At 41.1% G+C, this 22,358-nt stretch overlaps 1 protein-coding gene across 2 annotated transcripts in view; it reads left to right on the forward strand.

The window, feature by feature from the left end:
• RAPGEF5 (Rap guanine nucleotide exchange factor 5) overlaps nt 1-22,358 on the forward strand; it is a 223,580-nt gene that overhangs the window by 145,426 nt on the left and 55,796 nt on the right. Inside the window, exons 10-11 of one of the 2 annotated variants that reach the window (XM_039238850.1) lie at nt 6,016-6,137; nt 6,579-6,667. In XM_039238850.1, coding sequence (XP_039094781.1) covers nt 6,016-6,137; nt 6,579-6,667 — 211 coding nt within the window. The remainder of the gene's footprint in view (nt 1-6,015; nt 6,138-6,578; nt 6,668-22,358) is intronic. The other variant, XM_039238851.1, reaches the window with a different exon arrangement.

The following is a 22,358-nucleotide window of genomic DNA, read 5'->3' on the forward strand; positions in this document are numbered from 1 at the left end:
TCCCAACCCTCAAGATGTCATCATTTAGTGGAGAACACAGGACAGATGATTAGAGGTCAGTGTGTTGGGCGCCATGACAGGATCATTGGGCATCTCAATCTGGATGGAGGGTGTTAGTGGCAGGGCTTGCAAAGAAGTCTTATTAGGTGAGGTGAGAAGTAGAAGTTCCATCCTATGGAATGGTTTGCACTCTATGGGGTTCATAGACATGAAGGAGACTGAGGACTGTGGACTCAGCCTAAAAAAATGTGCCTACACATAAAAGTTTCACATGCTTTCAGCGGGTTCTTGGAGACCCTAAAGCCCATCCATGGGCCCCAATTAAGCACTCTTGTACAAGGTTATGCTCATAGAGCAGCAGGGACATGACACCATGGATAATACCAGTGGCTGCTTGATGTAAATATTTGGGAGAAGACCATTTTCCATTATCCATGATAATGGAAAAATCAAGCGAGTAGTTGTGACAATTGCAGCAGGCCTGAGAAATCCCTTAGTAATCACTTTTTCTTGCTAGTGCTGGTGATAAGTGCAAATATAAGTACAGTCAGAAACTTGCTTCAGAAGAGTAGAAGTTAAGACCTGCTAAATTGTGAGCATCAATTCTTCACCTTGCTTATTTTTTAAAATTCAGTATTTTTATTCTTTACTAGGCATTTTCATCTTAATAATAAATGTCTTTCAGAGGAATAAATGAAAGAAAAGGTTTGATTTAGGAGTGCAAAAGCTGATCATGATCAAGGAAGGTAATCTAAAGTAAGTGAAAGGTACTGGCTCTATAATTCATTGAGAATTCATAGGCAAGATAGCTGTGTAGCCAGAAAAAGGAAATAAATCAGAGCTATTTGTCCAAAGAATGGAACAAAGATGAGGAGCAGGGGAAACTTAGAAAGCCCTCCTCTGTTTTCATGATCCTGATGGGCTCCATTCAGTGGTCCTATAATTTGGTGACCAATCAGCCTTCCCTGTAATCATTTATCCACCCTGAACACACACACCCCGTTTTGCCACCTCCCTATTCTTCCCAAACTGCATCCCATAGGCAAAGCTGTGAAGAATCCATCTGGCCTGGTTTTTGGAGTTTGTTTTTCCCACCATTCCTTCAGAAGAATAGGGAAAGAATGGTTTTCTGCTGATCTGGAGGCTCAAGCGTGTTTTGGGAAGAGGTGGAAATTTTCACTGACCATTTACAAACTAGGGCTGAGCACCACAGCAAAGGCATGAAGGAGCATAATGCCTTCTGGGCGTCTACCCTGTGCCCCTCTTCACCTTCCATATCATTGTTGCACCTGCAGAAGCCCCTTCTCTCCTGAGACCTGTGCCACTTGCTCAGGTCCTCTTTCCTTCATTCCAGATGCTCTCCCACTTTCCTCCATAGCTTTCTGGTCTGTCTCCTACCTTACCATCTCATGAGCCCTGTGTCCTGAAATCGCTTCTCACTTTCAGGAACATTCCTGTGTATGACTCTCTCATCACCCTGACAAGGAAATGTTTTTGTTTTTTTATCCCTGACTCCAATAACCGCCACCTCCACACCACTCCATATCAGTGGCAAGGCAGCATCTTCTAACTCTTGTCTGTGTTCTCTAGCCAGAGACCACCTGGGACACACCTGTAGGTAGACAAGCTGGGTTTGTTGCTTGTTGCCGAGGTGGAGACCTCACACCAGGGGGAGCCGTGAGGTAGCTCACTATGAGAAGGCGTTAGGAGAAAGGACTCCGTGGATTTGTGTCCAGTGATTTGGGAGGGGGTTTAAAGAAGCAGGGCTTCTCTGTCAGAAAATGGGGCAACTCTCTAACTGGATATCTTAAGTCTTACCTAAGGGAAGGCAGACTAGAGCAAAACTAAAGTGGTAATTGGAAAAGAAACAGCAGTAGCTTAGTATCTGGGCTTTTTGGGTACTTTCTGGCTTGGCCAATGTTCACGCTTTGTCTGTGCTCAGATAGGAGTATCATGTGGCTCTGTGTTTGTCTTGTTCTATCACAGTCACAGAGTGCCCTTGTCTGATGTTAATTTTCTGCAGTCTCTGATGCTCACAGGAGAACCCCAAGTTGAGCTGTGAGTGCCAGGCCAGCTCCTCAATATGGGGGACTGCTTTTCTCTCTCTCTCTTTACCACTCTGAACTGCTCCACTTTACATATTTGCCTCCTTGATCAAAGCTTCCATCTGCTCCCTTGCCCACCACCTGCCTGCCCCCTTAGCTCTCTGGGGACTCATCCTCAGCCCTCCATATTTTTTCAGCGTATCAACTCCTTTCCCTGGCCAGACAGTACTATGTAGTGATGAGCTGCATTCATGGGATGCTGACCACCTCCCTGAATCCCTTCTCTTGTCACTTCCTGTTGTTTCCTTTGCCAGCACGTTCTTCGGGTGTGCCCCCTCATTGGCTGTTCCCCTCTGAGGTTTTTGAACACTTCAACAGGAAGGCACCTAGCCATAAACATGTGCTTCTGGCCTTACTGGCCCACAAAGCTGCCTGACAGCCCTCTTTTTCATAACTTATTTATCCCCTGTTATATGCCTGGAAGCCATGTTTCCACCAAGTTTGGCCTGAACCCCTTCCTTCCAGAAGATAGTCTCAATTCCCACTCTGCTAAGAAGAGAGATGCCATCTCATATGCTCTACTTAGGCTTTAGTTTTTTCTGAGTCTCCATCCATCCTTCTTTCCTTGAACCTCTCTGAAGGGAAGAGATACCCATCCTCTAATAACCTAAGTCTCCACTGTGTTCCTGATCTTGTCCCCTCTTTCCTGTATCCCCCTCACCCCGCTTCCTTCCCTAGCCACACAGCCTCTGCAATCTGACTCCCTCCCTTCATAATTCACTTCCCAGGAAGTGGTCTTTCTTGTGTGGGCATTTTCTCCATGTTCACGGACTTCTCTTCTCACCTCTGGACCAAACTGATCATGTCATCTCTTTTTCTTAGACATATTTTTGTAAACCTCACAGCATCAGACCAGCTTTTTCCTTGAATCTCTTGAGACTGTGCCCTCTAGCTTCTCCTGGTTCTTCTTGGTTTTACTTCTTCACAATCTCTGTAACTAGCTTTCCTCAATACTCAGACCCTCTACCTCTTCCCTTACCTTCTGCGTTTTTTTCTTCCCTATCTTTATAGTTCCCTTTCTCTCCTGTTCCCCCTTCACAATCTCATCCACTCACAAAACTTGAATAATCCACAAAGGTATCTCTGCCCTTGACCTCTACCGGAAGCCTGGTTCATTATTTCTAACTGCCTGCTAAGTATCTATAGCATGATGTATTGTCAGCACTGAAACATCACTTATCTGAAACTAGAGTCACCCCAGAACCCACTTCTCAGTGCATTTTTGTCCGTTTCATGGCATTCCCATTTTCTGGCACCCACAGTCATCTTTGATGATCACACCCCATGGATTCTGTCTTCGTGGGCTCTTGCATCTGGCCTCATCTTAGAGTGCTTGCTAAGTTACAGTTATGTTGTTAGGGAGCCTGTTAGCTGTTAGTTAAGGGCAAGGGACTGGCTTACTCATCTCAGCGAGCCACTCGGTATCCAGCCCACTGCCCTGCCCATAGGAGACCCTCTATTTGTTGAATGACTGACTATAAGCATTTTAACGCTTTGGTTACACTCAACCAACTACTTGTCATTGAACAATTTTCCATCATTAAGCCCTTCACATACTTTTATTCTTGACCAAGCAAGCACCAGAAGAAAGTTTCATACTCAGGACCTCAATCATGGTACTTTTGCTCTTCTTCAGGAAGAACAATTAGGTGAGAGTGCATGGGTCAGGAAGCATTAATAGTCTCTTCTTTTTTGAAAGCCAGATAGACTACATCGAATTATTATGTTCTCATGGCAATTTTAGATAACTTATATTTCCCTGTATACATCGATTTCTCTGCTTTTTCCTTTATTTTTTAACAGGTTTTCAAAATGGAAGCTATCACTATGACATAAGATGCTATTGATAGTACATCAATATGATTCAGCTCTTTCCCTGCCCAGCAGAGCGTGGCTGCTCTGTGCACAGCCCTGTAATACATATTAGTTACAGAGACATTAGAGAAGCCCTTCCCATCCATATGTATGTGCGTGGCCCATGGAAGTTAATAATGCCATATATCACGTGCATGTAGAATGTAAAATGTACTTCAGAATGACAGCAGGCTCATAGAAAACGAATATTGGCTTATGATAAGAGGCAAACCAGGGAAAGATTTTTGTCCTTTCAAATCTACTAAGTGAATTATTTGTTTCTGTGTCTCAGTATCTCAGATCCATATTATGCATTTTTTTTTTTTTTTTTTTTGGTCAATATATGCCCCTCTCTCCAGCCACCGTATTTCACTTCAACTACATGGATAACAAAAGAACCCCTTTGGAGAAATGAAAGATAGCAATTACACATTGGTATTCATGTTACAGGAGTCACACTGCCATATTCATGTTACAGGAGTCACACTGCCATCCTCAGGGAGTTTAACAATGAATATCCAACATTAATTGCCACAGTAACTGAGCATCTGACTTTGCTGAAATGTAATACACCAGTTTTACATAGTAAAATTATTTGCCACTAAAAGATATTTTTAATTATCATAAAATGTTTAGAGTGACCAGTATTTTTTTTATTATTGTCTCTATATTTTCTGGGGAATCAGGACATCAACAGTTGAAATCATAATTTTGTCAATGATTTGGTTGACAGTTAAGGCAAGATAAGTGCCTTCGTATTCTTATGAAATATGAATAAAATACATCAACATCCCTGTTAAATCTATGGCACTGATTAATAAGGTACAGTGAACATAGTACATTTTACCCATTGGGGGTACAAAAAAATTTTTTTTATTGTTTGCACCTAGGTTGGATTTTCTGCCGGTGGCAGAAACATGGTTAGGAACTCCAGGGCACGTGTCCCTTTTGAAAGAGGTGACATCATTTTTAAGGGGAAGCCTACTTACTATCAACTTTCCTTGCTTGAATCTTTTGCTCAAATCCTCAGAAATACGGAAGCTGGTTTTTCTGACATGCATTTTACAGTTCTTTTTTCCTGGGCTACCTTCCCCTTGCTGGGTGTCACACACTGGGAGAATGTCCCACTATGTACTCTGCAAGTGTTCATCACTCAGGGTCGGGCTCTACACTGCTGGGTCAGCAGTGAGCCGGACTCCAGCAGAGCCATGTCAGCGGGCGTGCAGGCTCTGGGCTGTGGAAGCTGTGTGTGCAGAAATGAATGATTGTTCAGCCTTCTCTCCTTTTTAAAAGGGACTGAGGTGAAGAAAGTCAGTGCACTCACCCGTGACATGTGAATTTCAGCCTAGATGAGATTCTAACTAGAGATCCATTTTTGCTTGTATTCCAGCAAAACCAGTACATGATAAATTTTAAGGCCATCTTATGTCTGGGGGGGTGGAAATGATGGAAATGATAAAAGGGGTAGTTTTTTGCCCACCTTTAAAGTAAGGCTGTGACATAAGTGAATATAATGTGTGTTCACCATAACTACTAAATATGGCTTGCTCATTGTTTTGGTGTTTAAATGATTTATGACTTGCCAATTTTAATATAGCAAACGTTTAATAAGCATTGACATGATAAAAAGAGAATACACATGCAATTAATATGTTGTGTTTTTTTGAAACTTTGAACTTTGGATTCCTTAATTCAAATCACTCAGGTAGTTTTAAAAGTGAACCCTATGAATCATGGCCCCACTGTATTTACTTTTTTGCTTTTCCTTTACAGTATTTATATCTCCCAAATGCTTTGTGTCCATAGAACTTGACCCTGGACACTCCACCTAACATGAGCGGGAGATCCCCGACCAGACTTCTCTTTTCTACAGAATCTTGAAAGAAATCATGGTGGAAAGCAAGTTGAGAAAACAGCCTCAGTTTAGCTTTGTTTTGTTTATCTGGGGTGGGGCTGGGGGATTGTTTTGTTTTGTTTGTGTTTTTTGTTTTTGTTTTTTGCCTGTGTAATTTTCTCTCCCTTTTTCCTCCCATCCATCGCTCATCCCCAATTGAAGCAGGATGAGGAAGTGGCGACCGTCCAGGTGAAGGAGCAGGAGAGGAACGTCCTGGTGCTGAAGAAGGTGCAGTGCTGTGGCCCAGCCCCCCCAGCCGGCTGCAGCTCGGAGAGTGATTGGAGGTGAGTTCGCACCGCAGCACGCGCTCGTTTCCTTGGCCCTGCCTGCCTCCCCTTCTCTCGCTCCATCTCACTCGCTCCCGCTGCCTCCCGTCCCTCCCTCCCTCTTTTCTCTCCGCCTCTCGCGTTCTAGCTGACTGCAGAGCTCTTGGCAGCCAGATGGACTCAGTTCCCAGCGAAAGGACAGAGATGGCAAGATCTTTTAGCTCTTAGGGGATGCCTTTGTTAGTAGTGGTTCACAATGGGCAGCTCCCGGCTGAGGGTCTTTGACCCTCATCTAGAGAGGAAGGAATCCGCGGCGCTCTCAGACCGAGAGCTGCCCTTGCCTACCTTCGATGTGCCTTATTTCAAATACATTGACGAGGAGGATGAGGACGATGAATGGAGCAGCCGCTCGCAGTCTTCCACCGAGGATGACTCTGTGGACTCTCTGCTCTCTGACAGATACGTGGTCGTGTCCGGGACCCCCGAGAAGATTTTGGAGCACCTTTTGAATGACTTGCACCTGGAAGAAGTCCAGGACAAAGAAACAGGTAAGGCAGAGGGGGGGTGAACTCCAGCTTCCAGACTCACAGCTGCAGCTGCCCTTGTCAATATCCTTAGGGGCAAGGCTAACACTGTAGCTGAAATCAGCATGGGCAGAAATAGCATATGCTTTGTGCGCCTCCCCCCTTGGCCTCGTGCTATTTTGTTGAATCCAGTAAATGGACACATGTAGATCCAAGCAGCTGCCTGGGAAGTCGCTGTACAAAGAAAATGGTAAGAAGGCAGATGTTCTTGTGTCTTCGGTAATTTTTACTGAATCTCACCTAAAGGCGTTTGGCAAGAGGCCAGCATCTTAATAGCCAGTGTTCATTGGGAAGAAATACGGGGGACAGGCATTCACCTGGCCTGTGGGAAGCGCTGAGCTGAGGGGGAGTAACTGCCCTGCAGAGATGTCAACAATTAATGCAACTACTCAGCAACTATAAGCTTTGCAGCAACTTCTGCCTTTTTCCAGGTGATTTACAAACTGCTCAGAGCAAGCCCTGCTGTGCAGAATACCATACTCATAGCTTGACAGACCAGAAACTATAATTCACTGAAGTGTTATTGATCAGAGTTTTTGTCCTTTCTGTTTAATCGGGGAGGAAAATACCCATTTAACTTTGTCACCTTGCATTTTGGGAAACACTATCATTGCATTTACAAAATACCTTAACTATGCTTCCTTTATCACTAAAGGGCAAGTACCTACTTCTCTTAACCAAAATTTTCTTAACAAACTTTTAATTTGCTCCAGCATGGAATAATTATTCCAGTGAATAGGCCTCTGGCTGTAACTTGATCTCTTGACTAAAATATACCTTTTGCTGTCATCAGAGTACCTGGGATACCCACATATTGCAGTATATTGACTGCATCAACAAAAAGTGTTTATAGGTTGAATTCCTGCAGAATAACACCTTAGATTTTTCCCTTGTAGGAAAGATTGTGAAACCACAATGTAGGTGGGAGCAAGTTTCCTTGGGTCCCAGTAGTTTGTGTGTGTGTGTGTGTGTTTTTTTTTTTTTTTTTGTCTGAACCTAACATGATGTCTGGCTCTTAACTGCATTATGAAGGGCATTACAAGAAACAAAGTTGTGTGAAAAGTGTAAGTGGGTTAAAAACAAGAAAAGGAAAATGACCCAATCTCATTTCCTACAGTAATGTTATACTTTGATGACAAAATTCAGATAGACACTTTATTTTGCATATGTTTGGCGGGGGTTGGGGGAAATCACTAGTTGTCATTTATACACAGGCTAAAAGAAAAACATTCTCATGGCATTTGCTGGGTTGTTTTTGTATGTCTGTTGATTCATATTTTGTGCATTTGAGCACTGTTCCCATGCTCTGCTTCATCAGATATAATCATCATAGAACTGGTCATAATTTTCCATGTACTGGTTACCATACTGGTTTACACAGATGGTTTGGACTAGATAATAGGAAGTAATGTGCAAAAAGGACACCTTTCAATGTGGATAGATGTTTGGGGAGATGGAATGCTTACTTTTTCTTAATAGGACCATAGTTCTCCATAATGTGAGAATTTGTGTCTAGGTCATTTTATAAGTGTAAAACTTATTTTAAAATTTTTTTAATGTTTATTTTTGAGAGAGAGAGACAGACAGAGTACAAACAGGGGAGGGGCAGAGAGAGAGAGAGAGAGAGAGAAACACAGAATCCAGAGCAGGCTCAAGGCTCGAGCTGTCAGCACAGAGCCTAACGTAGGGTTCAAACCCACAGAGCACGAGATCATGACCTGAGCCAAAGATCGCTTAACCACCTTAGCCACTTAGGCTCCCCAGTAAGTGTAAAAATTATTAAAGCCAGTGTTAGGCCTAACTTGATTTCATTTTTCTTTCTTTCTAATTCCCAGTGGGTTTTTTTGTTTGTTTGTTTGTTTGTTTGTTTTTTGAGAAAGACAGCCTAGGTGCCAACTAACAAGTTCCCACTGTTTAACACTGGGAATGAGAAGCCACTCTGATTACTAATGCCAGGAGTTGCCCGCTCGCTGCTAGAACTGGAGTTGTGCATGTTGTCTAGTGACCGTTATACCAACACTGGGATCAAGTATGTCAACGTTAGCCATGTGATCAGCAAAGCAAAGAGGACCAGAGCTCAGTGGCTTGATCTAAGCAAGCCAAGAAGAGGCCTCTCAGGTTCAGCCTTTCCTCGTTTTTACTCATTTCCTCAGAGTTTTCAGAGGATGCCTGAAACTTCAGATATTTGTAGTGACACTTGAAAGAAAGCATGGTAGCAACTTTTCCTCTGATTCAAGGGAACTTTATGAAAGTGAAAAGTCAAACTTGAGAGATTGATGGGTATGTAATAGGGAGGCCTAAGTGAAGTCAGATGTGGTTCTTCAAAACTTCACATACAGCACTTGGAGAAAATACAACAGAAAAGCCATCATGTGGTTTTTTGTTGCTAAAATGAAAAGAAAAATATACACACACATATATATAAGTAAAATAAATTTCATGGGCAAATTGAAGAATGGTGGTTGTTAGTTTGCTCTAGTTTGAATACTAGGTGGATCCCATATTTAAAGTGACTGTGGTCTCTTATTACTGACAGAGGTGAATTCTAGTTATTTTGGCCAGGCTGGCAACCCTCTTTATAAAAGGCCTATGTGTGCAGGAGCCTAATAGCATCTTATAAACATATGGAAGACAGATGGAGGAAAATGAGAAGGGGCTGCAATAAAAGTATACAGCACTGTTTTTATGTTCTTGAGCACCCCTTTTAGAGAGAAGGAGCCATATGGGGCCAGCTGGGGCCATATGGTGGTCGTCCACATGGCCCCGATGGCAACGAGGAGGAAAGGGCACATGGGAAGACAGAAATGCTCCTGGAGACTGGGATGAGCCTGTTCTGGGTTCTTACATTCCTGTACCCACCAGAGGCTGGCGAAAATAATGGTGCAAGAGATGTGAGTAATTTCCCATCTCTTTGCCACAAAAGTCACTTAGTTGTGAAAGGGTAAGGGCAAGGCCCAAAAGAAGAGACCTTCTGCACTCAGAGGAGCAGCTGAAGTGATCACTAATTGATGTTAACGTGCAAGTGGAAAAACGTTGACTTATTTGAATGGAATAGGAAGGCGAGAGAATGCCAGAGCTGTTGACCTAATGTATTCCTGTTGCTACCTGAATCAAGAATAGAATAGAAAACAATTCATACAGTGTTCTATCACCATATGAATGAAGTCAAACTGAGTTTTAAAAGCAAAAATAGTGTCAGAGATGCTTAAAAGCAGCCTACTAATGATTTTCCTAAATGGTTAGATCCACACAAAACGCATAGCATTTGCTTCTTCATAATCCCCTATATGTGTGCCTTTCCTCCCTTTGTAGTACCAGACACAAGGGCTCTTTGCACGATTAGCAGTAGAATGAAGAATGAGTGAATGAATGAATGAATGACTCTTAATTGCTTCAAATGGAAAAACTGGTCACTGCCTCTCTACTTCTGAACATGGAAAGTGACGGAAGCAACTTTCAAAGATTACCTTTTCCATCAAGGTTCAGGCTCTGACTTAGGCTTCTGAAACGGTAGGGAAAAAAAATCAAGCAGCTCTGTCTTTCATCTTCCCAGACAGAGGGTAGACATCCCTGAGCGTTCCCAGCCCAGGACAATTACAAAGCGGGCAAGGAGAAAGAAAAACAAGGAATTGTGAGTAGAGGAGCTGGAGGGATGGAAGAGTGAGTCCCCGCCCCCCACCCGCCCCCAGCCAGCCCTGCTGCTAGGGTTCCTGCTCCTAGCTCACGCTTTGCCCTCCCTGGAAAGGATACAGTATGTTTTGTTTAGAGATGCTACTGTTGGGAATAATGACTTCTGGCTCCCAGTAGGGGGAACATTATGTGTTGGATGGATTACATTGAGAAAAACCTTCTTATTGATTTTTCTTTCTGAATCTGCATTATGGCAGGTCTACCTCAGGGAGAACACAAGAAGGAATACATTACTTGCTCCCCTCTTTTTTTCCATTTCTTTATTCTTTATGCATCCTTTTGAAGCAAATGCACTCAAGGTTACAAGTTTTGAAGAAAAACAAGAGAACAGAGAAGAGGGTGGTGAGAAAACAGGTGAAGCCAACCAGCCCATTCCAACTAGGCTTGACCTGCTTCCTTCAAGGTGTGGCTGGCTTGGTTACCTGATGAAGCTCTCATTCACCATATTCTGTGGATGGGTACTCAGTGTGGAAATGCCTGCTTCAAACGCATTGTGGAGGCCTCAGTGTTGGTGGTGTGCTTTCAGCAGCACCTAAGAGGCTGGGCACATCATTGAGAAACTGGGTCCCTTAACTTTGTAGCGAGGCAGCAGTGAAAGTTTCTGGCTTCTATTTAGGGGTGCCTCGATTGATAGAGTCCAAAAGTTAATCTCCATTGCCAGCTTAATGCCTTTTTTTAGGGCAAGGCACTGGCAGAACCTTGAGGAAAGCTAGGGCAGGCACTTCATTTTTTATTAACTCTTTTAATCTTCTTCCCAGCCAGCGTCAAGCTTGTCATAAGCACTTGATGCATATTTCTTGGGAAGAAAAATTAAGAATGCTTTTCTCCCGGTCTTTGGAAAGAGAGAAGATAATTTAGGTGAACTTCTTCCTTGATTTCCTTACCTTTTAGGATTTCTGTAAAGATGTTTGGTACTTTTGTTCCAGGCTCTCTCTGGGAAGCAGAAGACATTAATAACTGTGTAGCAGCATAGCTTTTGCAGAACTAAAACTTGTTGAGACAAGGCATAGAAAATTCTTAGATGGTGGTACATCTCTCCCTGATTTTGTGCACTTAATATGCATATAAAATTATCTTGAATTTATCTTTTTTTAATTTTTGTAATGTTGGATAACAAACAGACTAGTGGATCTTATGCATGGCTGCACATGAGTGGTGCATGGGGCACTTTTTAAAAATACCAACACCTGAGACCCACCCCAGAGAGTCTGATTCAGTAGGCCCTAGACGGAGCCTAAGCTTTACTGGCTTTAAAAGCTCCCCCAAGTGATGCTGATATGCAGTCAGATGTGAGAGCCATGAAAATATAACATTGATCTTGTCTCATTATCCTCCCCTCCCCCCACCAACTTTTTAAGATTTATTCTAAGTTTCTAATCGTTTCAAATATATATTTGCCTTGGAGAATTAGGGGCATCATTTCCCCTTTCCTCCACTTCCCCTCCATTCTCCGACCCCTCTCCAGGGCTTTATGTCCACTGGTCAGCCTCATGTCCACTGGCCCCTGCCCCCGAGCCTCTGCAGCCTGAGAATTTCAAAACTAACAAACCTATATGGTTGGTCCATCCACTGAAATGATTTTGAAAAAAAAAGGAAAAAAATCAGAAGACTGAGGTTCTGGACACAAAGCTGGGAAATCGAACATGGCTGTTCGTTCGATTTCTCAGTGTTTGGAGTGTAGAGGTGAATAGTGAACCAAACCCATTTGAGTTTTTGGCAGGGTTCTGTCACACCATAAAAATCCTGGGTGGCCCTTAAATCTCACAGCCAAGATACTTGTGCAAGAAATAGTGTTTTAAGGACAGGGAAAATGCACGTAGCAGAGTAGAAAGGATACTAAAATAAGATTCTGAAGTCTTGGGTTGCAGATCTGGGCTCCTGAGACCTTGAGCAAGTCATACAAAAGATGATCTTTGCGATATCTTTCATTACTAAAACACCTTCATTCAAAAGCATCTACATCAACCTCTTTCCAAATGTCACAGAACCATAGACTTCTAGATCTGAAGGAGAGACCCCAGAATTCACGTAGAAGGTTTCTGGAAGCTTGTGGTCATTTTATGCTGAAATCACAATCACTTAGCCATTGTACAAAGATGTGGGCTATTTAGTCTACCTTCATATTCTATATTTGCTGCATATCTTTGGACCCAAAGCAGCTAGAATGTTGATGAGGGAGGGAGCTTGGAGCTCATGCTCAGTGGCCACACCTGGTTCTGATTTATGTGTTTGTGTATAACCTTGTTCAGTGGGAAACATTTTAAGTTCCTTTAAGAAATTATACTATAACGTTTCTAAAGAATGGCTTTGATTTATCACCTACTAGTAAAATCCATTTATAGACTTTTATTACCAAGCCATCTTGGGATATTCAGAAACAGTCTGTTGCCAAGGAAAAGTGACAGTTTTCCCCAGTGGTAAAATATACGGCATCCTATCTTTTATACTAGCCATCCTCCTCATTTCTTTATACGCTATTTCTGTAATAAAATATAACTGTGTATTTTAATTATTCAATTTCTGTATGCCCATGAATGAATACCTTAGAAAAAATTGGTTTCTTCATTTTGCAAATATCTTTAACTTCTTTATGTCCTAGATGTGGGGATACAGTTGTAAATGAAATAAACGCCTCACCTTCATGGGGCTTACATTCCAGTGGAAGGATTCAGACAAAAAAAGCAAATTGGAAAATAGTAGATATTAAATGCTAACCAATATCATTACAGACGCTATTTTAGGATAACTCTATCCACATGTGTTTAAAAATAAGCTGGAGGATATTTTAATGTATTTGAAGTATTTTAGACAATTAACATGAAACTAGTGGTTATGTTCAACAGAGTTCAGAACCAAAGGAAATAGACTTAACTGACGAAAAAAGAGAAAAGAAGAAATTTGAGGAGTCCCTGGGTGGCTCAGTGGGTTGAGGGTCTGAATCTTGAGTCAAGTCATAATCTCACATTTCTGAGTTCTAGTGATGCATCGGGCTCTATGCTGACAGCATGTCAGCAGAGCCCCCTTTGGATCCTCCGGCCCCCTCGCTCCCTACCCATCCCCCATGGTGCCTATGTGTGCTCTCTTGCTCTCTCTCTCAAAAATAAACATTTTTTTAAAAAAAGAAGAAATTTGAAATAGGTATAGATATCCCCAGATGGTACTAGTGCTGGGACTACAAGCCATAGAACCTGCATCTGTGGAAATGTTTGATACCATCTTTTAACATCTTGACCTGTGAAAATCACTTTTTCATAGACAAATAACTAGATAGATTGCCATTTGAGGTCTTTTTCAGTTTTATGAAACTGCCACATTCAAATATGAGGTTAATTTTATTTGCACACATGCTTGAGTAAAAAAGTCAACAACAAAATAAAATCATTAGCACCAACTCTGGCCCCTGTGGGTATGGCTCAGACACAGGGCACCACTGCTCCGTGAAGGCTTACTTTGCTGGATAAAGCCAAGGCTTGAGATAGCTACACAGTGACCGTGAAAAGCCCCACAGTGCTGTCGAGAGAAAGCTGGAGGTGCAAGTGTTCATGTGAGAATATAGTTTCTGCTCTGTTATATACTTTGTACTGTCGGCTTGGTTTTGGTTTGTTTTGGGAGCAACTTCCTTAACTTCCCTCCTTGTTACTTACATGGAGAATTATCATGGAGACCATAAACTGAAGCATTGGGAGACTTTGTACATTAATATTGACAAATAATGAGATAATTAGAATTGCTTGGACGTTTTCTTCTCAGTTGCCCCATTGGTGAGAGCCGAGGACTTAGGCCACATGTTGTTTGAGGCCCCTTCCAGATTCACGAGCTGGAATTTGAAAATTACTCAAGAGAGCCCTCCATTTTTCCAAACTTCCCCTCCATCAGATGGATTATTTTATTTATTTATTCATAAACTTTTTATTTTTTGAGAGAGCAAGCATGCACAAGTGGAGGGGGGAGAGAAAGACAGAATCTTAAGCAGGCTCCATACTTTTTGTGGAGCCCAATGTGAGGCTCAATCTCATGACCATGGGATCATGATCTGAGCTGAAATCAAGAGTTGGATGCTCAACCAACTGAGCCACTCGGGTGCCCCACAGCTGGATCTTTGTACAGGATAATTATCCCCATCTCATGGACATAGAACTAAGGTGGAAGAAGTTAACTAAGCTGCTACAGAGATAGAATGATGAGTTGAATCTGGAAATGAACCCAGGTGTATCCCTAGCTTTATCCTAGAGATCCTTTTTTTCTAGTGAATAGAGTCATGGATAAAAGGCCTAATGGAAGTAAAAACCTACCATTTAACTTTAGCTGTAAACCCCAAATCAGGTGCTTCAGGAGCTACTTAAGAACCCTCTAATCTCCAGCACAAAGACCTGCTTCTTGGTTTCCAGCTGTGAGCAGGCTGGCTACTGGGCGAGCTAAGGGCTTCAAGAAGGTTACAGAAGAAGGGGTGCAGAGGAAGAGGCCCTAATACCAGCTGATGCTAGGTCAGGCCGTTCACCTGAGAAGTGATTAAAAATCAGATTTTGACTGTGGATTTCATTTGAGGTGTTCATCATCTGGACTAATCTGTTCACGCCACCTTTAAACATGTGATATTATGTATGATAACAAGGGAATTGATGCTTTTACGCTGCCAGTAGATGGTGGGTTAATTAATACTCTTGTTGGTAATGAAGCAAGGTGAAATGAAGTGAGACAGAGCTGAAGCATAAGGTCATTAACATACACTGATTAATAATGGAAATGTGGAAGTTTTCATTACCGCATAACCAATGGGCAAAGGAAGGTGTGTAATGGATGAAGATATAAGCAGGAGTACAGCATACTTTCCCATTTAGAATGAGAACACAAATTCCTATTTAGAATGAGAACAGATCACTGGAATGCATTTTTTAAATTTGCATCACTTTCACATTTAATCCACACAGCCTCTTCCCGTATTTTCTGTTCAGCTATAATCTAGAGCACACTAGACACAAACTAAAATGTTGTAGGCTATGGAAAACTAATTTCAAGAGGATCTGAAGATAAGAAAGGGAAAATGAAGTACCTAAGGAGCAAGAATTACCCGAGAAGTTAAATCTTAAACCTCTTGACTCTAAGGATGTTGTAAAACTTGGACATCTCAACACATTTCTAGACTTTCTTCTTTGAATACTTTTAAGGAAAACATCAACTCTTTATGATGGTTTGAGGGAAGTTCTTATCCTAGAGCCTGGAGGTGAAACAGAGGGTCTTTCAGAGTTCCCTTCACACAGATTCTAAATGAAATTCACATGTGACTGCTGTTTCTGTGAAGCCAGTCCTGGTGGTGATGCTCTCACCCCCTGAACCATGAGGGGCTTTCTATGTAAACTGCAGCCACTATGAGAGATGTAGAAATGAATGGACTTCCTCCTTCATTCACTGCTGCACATTTCATTTGCTTTATTTCCCTTATTTATATTTTGTTTGCTTTCCCTTCACCTCAGATGCCCAATTTGATACATTGTTAGGAACCTTAGACATTTCTTTACAGTTAGGAAATTTCTAATTTCCTAGAATGGTGGAGGATAAATTATTACAAATAATAAAATACTCTGGAGAGATGTCATAAGTATGTATGTACATGAATTGTCAATTTTCAAAGAATCTGAATTTATAAAATTGCAATCTATTTTGAAATATAAATTATATAAAAGACTCTGTCTGATAAGACACAAAATGCATGTACTCATGAGGCCCTGAAAGTCTTCAGCTTTATTATTATAGGAATAAAATATTGGCTTAAATCTGTCTGGTCTCTTTGACCTAGGATGAAGGTTGCTTCCGAAACTCAGATCCTCAGTATAACTTGAATTTTCTCTCATAAAAATAAATTTGAGAAAGGTAACAGCTGTTTAGTTCTCATATTCTGTCTCCCTAATATATACCTGGTTAAGAGTCTCTATAGTAGAGCTTTTCAGTTAGTTTGGTCCTGATTTTTGTTCTTATATTTAGTTGTTTCTTTTTTTGTTGTTCTTTTAAAAAGAAAATGGATTTCTATTTCTTTAAAAAAATTAATGCTGTTCTCAAATCTCCCAAGTTTGTAAAATTGCCACATTTTCTTAGTGAGTTATGGGTCTTTGGGCATATTTAATATTGTACCTCAGTGCAAACACTTACGATTTTGTTTGTGTCCCCCTGAATTTTCAGGAACTTGTTTAAATGTGTGATATAACTCAGGCATTTTTGGAGTAGCAAATTGGAAGGAGCAACAGATTCTAAGATTCATGAAGATAAGATACTGTGTCACTAGAAGTGACAATCTAGTAATTTTAGCAAGACCATAGTTTTACTGTAACATCACCAACTGAAGGTACTGGAAACGAAGACACTGTCAAAGGATGAAAAAACTTCTTTTCTCTTTCTCCATATCTCTCTCTCTCTCTCTCTCTCTCTCTCTCAAAGATCTTGTGTGTCATTTCCCCAGACATTTGAAAGATTTGAAGTGAGATCATCTGATGTCATCGTCTTTATTTCAAAATGCTGTGCCATCATGCCTGGATGGCTCAGACGGTTAAGAGACTGACTCTTGATTTCGGCTCAGGTCATGATCTCAAGGCTGTCAAGTTGAGCCCCGTGTCAGGCTCTGCACTGGCAGCATGGAGCCTGCTTGGGATTTTCTCTGCCTCTCCCTCCCTCCCTTTCCACACTCCCCCCCCCCATAAATAAACATTAAAAAATAATCATAAAATGCTGTGCCATCTTCCTCTAGTAAAACTAGTATCCTATCAGAAAAAAAAATTCAGTGATTTTTCCATGTAAGAGTGCGTACTTCAGGTAGTGTCCCAAGTGTGAGGAAGAAATGTTGGTGAATGGCAATTTGTTGATTAGAATCACCACATGTTAATCTCTCACAGCATGTTTCAATCGAATTATTTCTTCATTGAAAGGGTGCAGTGCCACAGAATTGCTATAATTGACAACCACAGGTTTGAAAGGGATATTCTGAGAGCAGGAGAAGTTTTGCCTTTAACACACCTATAATTGAGCTTTTTCTCATTTCTCTTTGCGGTCTTTCTCATTATAACCTTCCCCTCCCATTTCCCATTATCCTCATTTTCTGCCCTTGGGGCTTTCTTGCTCTACAATTGAAACCATTCTTTTCATTCTGTTTGCAGCTTTTTGCTTTACGCATAAGGCTGCTTCTTGGCTGTCAGGCCTTCTCCCAGATCTTTCAATAAATGTGAAATTAGATGGAATTGTTAAATATGAGTGAACAGAAAATGTAGAAAACTAAAAAATCTTATAATCCCTCAACTATCGTATTGTAATCTGGATAGTGATAGAAAAATTATTTTTAAAGCAATTCTGTATCCTTTTCTGCTTCAGACTTAACTGTTCTTGTCTGTTCTCTTCATACAGAATACTTGGTGAATCTTTTAAATCTTTTAATCCTGTAAATGAGCTTCACTTAGAGTAAAGATGAAAAGTACAAGTTAAAATTGCCTATTGCATACTTGGCAGGGTATCTCTACTTAAATTCTGAGCCGTAAGTGAATGTAGCTTTTGGTGAATGGACTGTATGTATCAGGACTCACGATAAGTAGTAGTTCTATTATTAAAGCACCTGGTATATTCCTTCAATAATTACGTGTCTTTCAATGTACCTTAAATATACTTGTTATAAAGAGAGATTTGCTTAGTACTTAAAGCGAGTTAAGTTTTTTCCCCCAAATTTTCTTGTCTTGCTTGATATCACAAATTTTGTTTTTGCTTAGGAGGCTTATAGATACCATCAATATAGTGTCATATGTTTTGTCAAGAAAAAAGAATGAACATGGTGAAGCTATTTTCATCCTAATTTTGAATCTCTTCTCTAGAGTTGGACATACAAAATGTAACCTCTTGTGTTTCGTTGCAGTTTGATCTGAATATAAGAGCATTGCAAACCATTTTGTTTACCACTGTGCTGACTTTTGTAAAAATATTTTAGTTATCTCAGTTCCTGCCAGTGCTGATTGGCATAATGCTAGTGCACATCTCAGAATTATTATGACTATTTGCTCTATTTTACAGTCTCCTAGGGAGGGTGTCTGTTCTTTGGAGGAAAAATACATGCAAGGCAAATGTATCTTCATCAGCATATTCTAGAAATCCAGAGTAGTGAGATCAGGATAAATTCACTTTTCCCACTTTTGATAACAGGGAAACTTGAGAAGCAGACGACACTGCTCACCATGTGTTTGAGTTCATGAAAATTTTCTGTGTCTATATATGGTTTGTTATATTATTATTTGTTATTAGGATGGCCATATGTAGCAGAAAAACTGATGGTAACTTAAGGGATAAATATACTTCTCTCTCATGTGAAAATAAAAATAAGTGCAACGTAGAGTGGGTAGTGCTGGTAAGGTCACTCTGAAATCAGCTAGGACTGAGACTCCTTTCCAGCTCTTTGCTCCAGTGTCCCTAGAATCTGACGTTTATGTCCTAAATCAAGAGGGATGCTAGCATCACGGTCCAAGTGGCAGGCTGGAGCAGGTCAAGAACTTACCTGTTCATCACACATGGCATCTGCTTTTATCTTAGTCATAACCACATCTTGCTGCAAGTGAAGCTAGGAACATATTGTTTGGCCTTAAAATATCTAGGGAGCAGTATGGCCAAGAAAAATCAAAGTTCGATTCCTAAAGAAATGAAAAATGGCATGTAATTTTATAAGTGTACATATGGGGGCACCTGGGTGTCTCAGTCAGTGGGGCATCCACCTACAGCTCAGGTCATGATCTCACAGTTAGTGAGTTGGAACCCCGCATCAGCTTCTGTGCTGATAGCTCGGAGCCTGGAGCCTGTTTCAGATTCTGTGTCTCCCTCTCTCTCTGCCCCTTCCCTGCTCGCACTATCTCTCTCTCTCTCAAAAATAAATAAGTATTAAAAATGTTTTAAAATAATAAATAAATAAATGGAAGCTTATGCTAGTTTGTTTTGATACTTTAGATCTCAGACTATGATTATAGTTTTCTTAAAGTTTATTTTATTTATTTTGAAAGAGAGAGTGCACACGTGAGCAATGAAGGGACAAAAGGGAGAGACAGAGAATCCCAAGCAGGCTCTGTGCTCAAAGCACAGGGCTTGATCTCAGAGCTGTGTGACCAGAACCAGAGCCAAAATCAAGAGTTGAACACTTAACTGACTGAGCCACCCAGGTGCTCCCGTGATTATATATTTTTGTCTCTTCAAAGAAATAGAAAAATATTGTGATTTAAAGCATTGTGTGATCTTTTTTAAAGCCTATAAAATAGTTTGGATTAGCTTTTAATAGTCTTCTCAACAGCGAATATTGACAGTGATCGCATGTATTAGTAACGTGCAAAGAGTACTTAATAGTAAGTACCTTTCTCATATCTGATTTGAGCCACTGAATTCATGTTTGAGAATTCTACATCTTTCACTCCAAAATTCTCCCCACAAGTTGTTAGAAATATTTTTCACAAAACATGAAACATATGCTAAAACTCATTTCACAAATTATGGTTTCAATGAAGTTTCACAATAGCACGTATTAAATTTGTTCTCCTAAAAATAGCTTATAGTATGTATTACTATATTCTCGGTGATATTTTAGAACTCTATGTGGGTAAAATCACCATGAATCATGTGATTCCAATGCTATGAGAAAGGCCTAAGGGTGTTCTTAGATGTGTGAGTAGTATATTATTTCAAAACAAAATGGACTTATTAGAACCATTTTAGACAAAGGGGTCTATATAAGTGCTTTTAGCTAAAAGACAAAAATATCGTAACCAATGGCAGTTAGTACATGCTTAAAGGCTTATTTAGCCAGCTGTTGGAGGGATAGGCAGAGGTGGTCACTGAGGTGAGGAACAGCCAATACTTGGATGTGGAAGTCAGTTCTTTTAGGAAAGAAAGGACAAAATAAAATGTGACTAATGATTCTCAGTATCTGTAATGTTTAATATGGAGACGTCTATCTAGAAGGAAAGGAACAGTTTTATGGTTTGATCACTTAAAATTTTTTTAAATGTTTATTTTTATTTTTTTTTGGTAAAATTTTTTAATGTTTTATTTATTTCTGAGGGAGAGAGAGGCAGCGTGAGAAGGGGAGGGTCAGAGAGAGAGGGAGACACAGAATCCGAAACAAGCTCCAGGCTCTGAGCTAGCTGTCAGCACAGAGCCCAACGCCATGCTCGAACCCACGAACAGTGAGATCATGACCCAAGCTGAAGTTGGACGCTTCACCAACTGAGCCACCCAGGCGCCCCTGTTTATTTTATTTTTGAGAGAGAGAGAGGGGGGCAGAGGGGAAGGAGACACAGAATCCAAAGCAGGCTCCAGGCTGAGCTGTCAGCACAGAGCCCGACGCAGGGCTTAAACCCAGGAACCTCTAGATCATGACCTGAGCCGAAGTTGGCGCTTAACCAACCAAGCCAGCCAGGCACCCCTATGGTTTGACCATTTTAAAAAACCGTTTCAGTCTCTGCCTTTACATTTCAACCTTTTAAAATAGAGTTATGTATAAATGGCAATTAAAATGTCTTAAGAGCATTACATTAGGAGTTTGTGGACTATCTTAATCCTTCCGTGTGATTGTCAGTTCTGCCTTTAGAAAAGGAAATTGGCTGATCCCTTATAGCTATTTGCTGTTTGCTAGGTGTTCACTAGAAAATAAAAACAAATAAATTTTGAGTAGGAAAAAAAGGAACTCCATCGTGTTGGCACAGAGATGGAAAACAACTTTATAGGGGCGTTTTTGGCTCTTAAGGCTAATAAAAGGACCAAGTTCCTATGTCTTCCATCTATCCATCTTCCATCTATGTTCATGTGTACCCATTTCCCTTACGCCCAGTATGGACCATTTGGATTCACAGCCTCAGAAGAACAGAGTGAAATCTAGTGCTGGAGTTCAGCCTACCTCGGGACCTAGGTCCCTTCTGATACTAACTTGCAACACCTAATATTCACTGTACTTACCGTAGGCTCAGTGTCCCCATTCTGCAAAAGAGAGTACAAGACCTACCTCCGAGAAAGAATTTGAGGAGCACAGATCATGTGGGTAAAGCTCATGGTACAGCACCCAGTATGCGGTCAGTAGAGGGTGTCTCAGTTATGTTCAAACAGAGTAGCTATCTTCTCTTCCCTATGTTTCCTCACTGCCCATCAAAGGATGCTCCCCTTGGCTTCCTGATACACTAAGGAATAGGTGAGGTTCAAAGCAAATTTGGGGTTCTCTAGGGCTAAAACATGTGCTAGATGGGGGTGGGAGATGATGGGAGGGAAGGTAGAGGTTTGCTCAGACATTCGCCTGAATGGAATATTTATCTGCCTGCTTCTAGTAGGCTGCCTTATATGGTCCTTTTATGATCTCACTGATTAAATTCCAAGCCCTGTGAAAGTTGAGGCCTTAAAACTGGGCCTTCTCCATAGCAGTGAGCACAGTGCTCAACCCCAAGCAATAGGTGTTCACTCAGCAGTTATGACCTAACTTTTCTTTGTGACCCTAAAACACCAGTCTACCTTTCACTAGAGTGAGAAAGAAAGCAGCCATGTGTTATTGAAAAGAACTCCATTGGCTGTTCTGGAACCCAAAGCACGCAGGTGTTCCTGCTCTCAGTCACTGGTTGAAATACTTGTCTTAGAAATATTTTTAAACATGGACTATACAGTAAAGGAAATTTTACAGTAAAGGAAATTTTCTTATATCAGATAGACACTTTCAGTTTGTGTAAGATCTTATGCCAGATTGTTTAGAAAGAGACTTAGTTATGTTTAATTGTGTTTAATTTTTTAAAGATCATGTTTTTGGGGTGGCTTGGGTGGCTCAGTTGGCTGAGCATCCAAATTCGGCTCAGGTCACTATCTCAGGGTTCGTGGGTTTGAGCCCACGTCAGGCTCTGTGCTGACAGCTTGGAGCCTGGAGCCTGAATCAGATTCTTTGTCTCCCTCTCTCTCTGCCCCTCCCCCACCTGAACGTGCGTGCTTG

This window comes from Hyaena hyaena, unplaced genomic scaffold, assembly GCF_003009895.1.
Source record: "Hyaena hyaena isolate Hyena2069 unplaced genomic scaffold, ASM300989v1 scaffold_149, whole genome shotgun sequence".
NCBI lineage: Eukaryota > Metazoa > Chordata > Mammalia > Carnivora > Hyaenidae > Hyaena > Hyaena hyaena.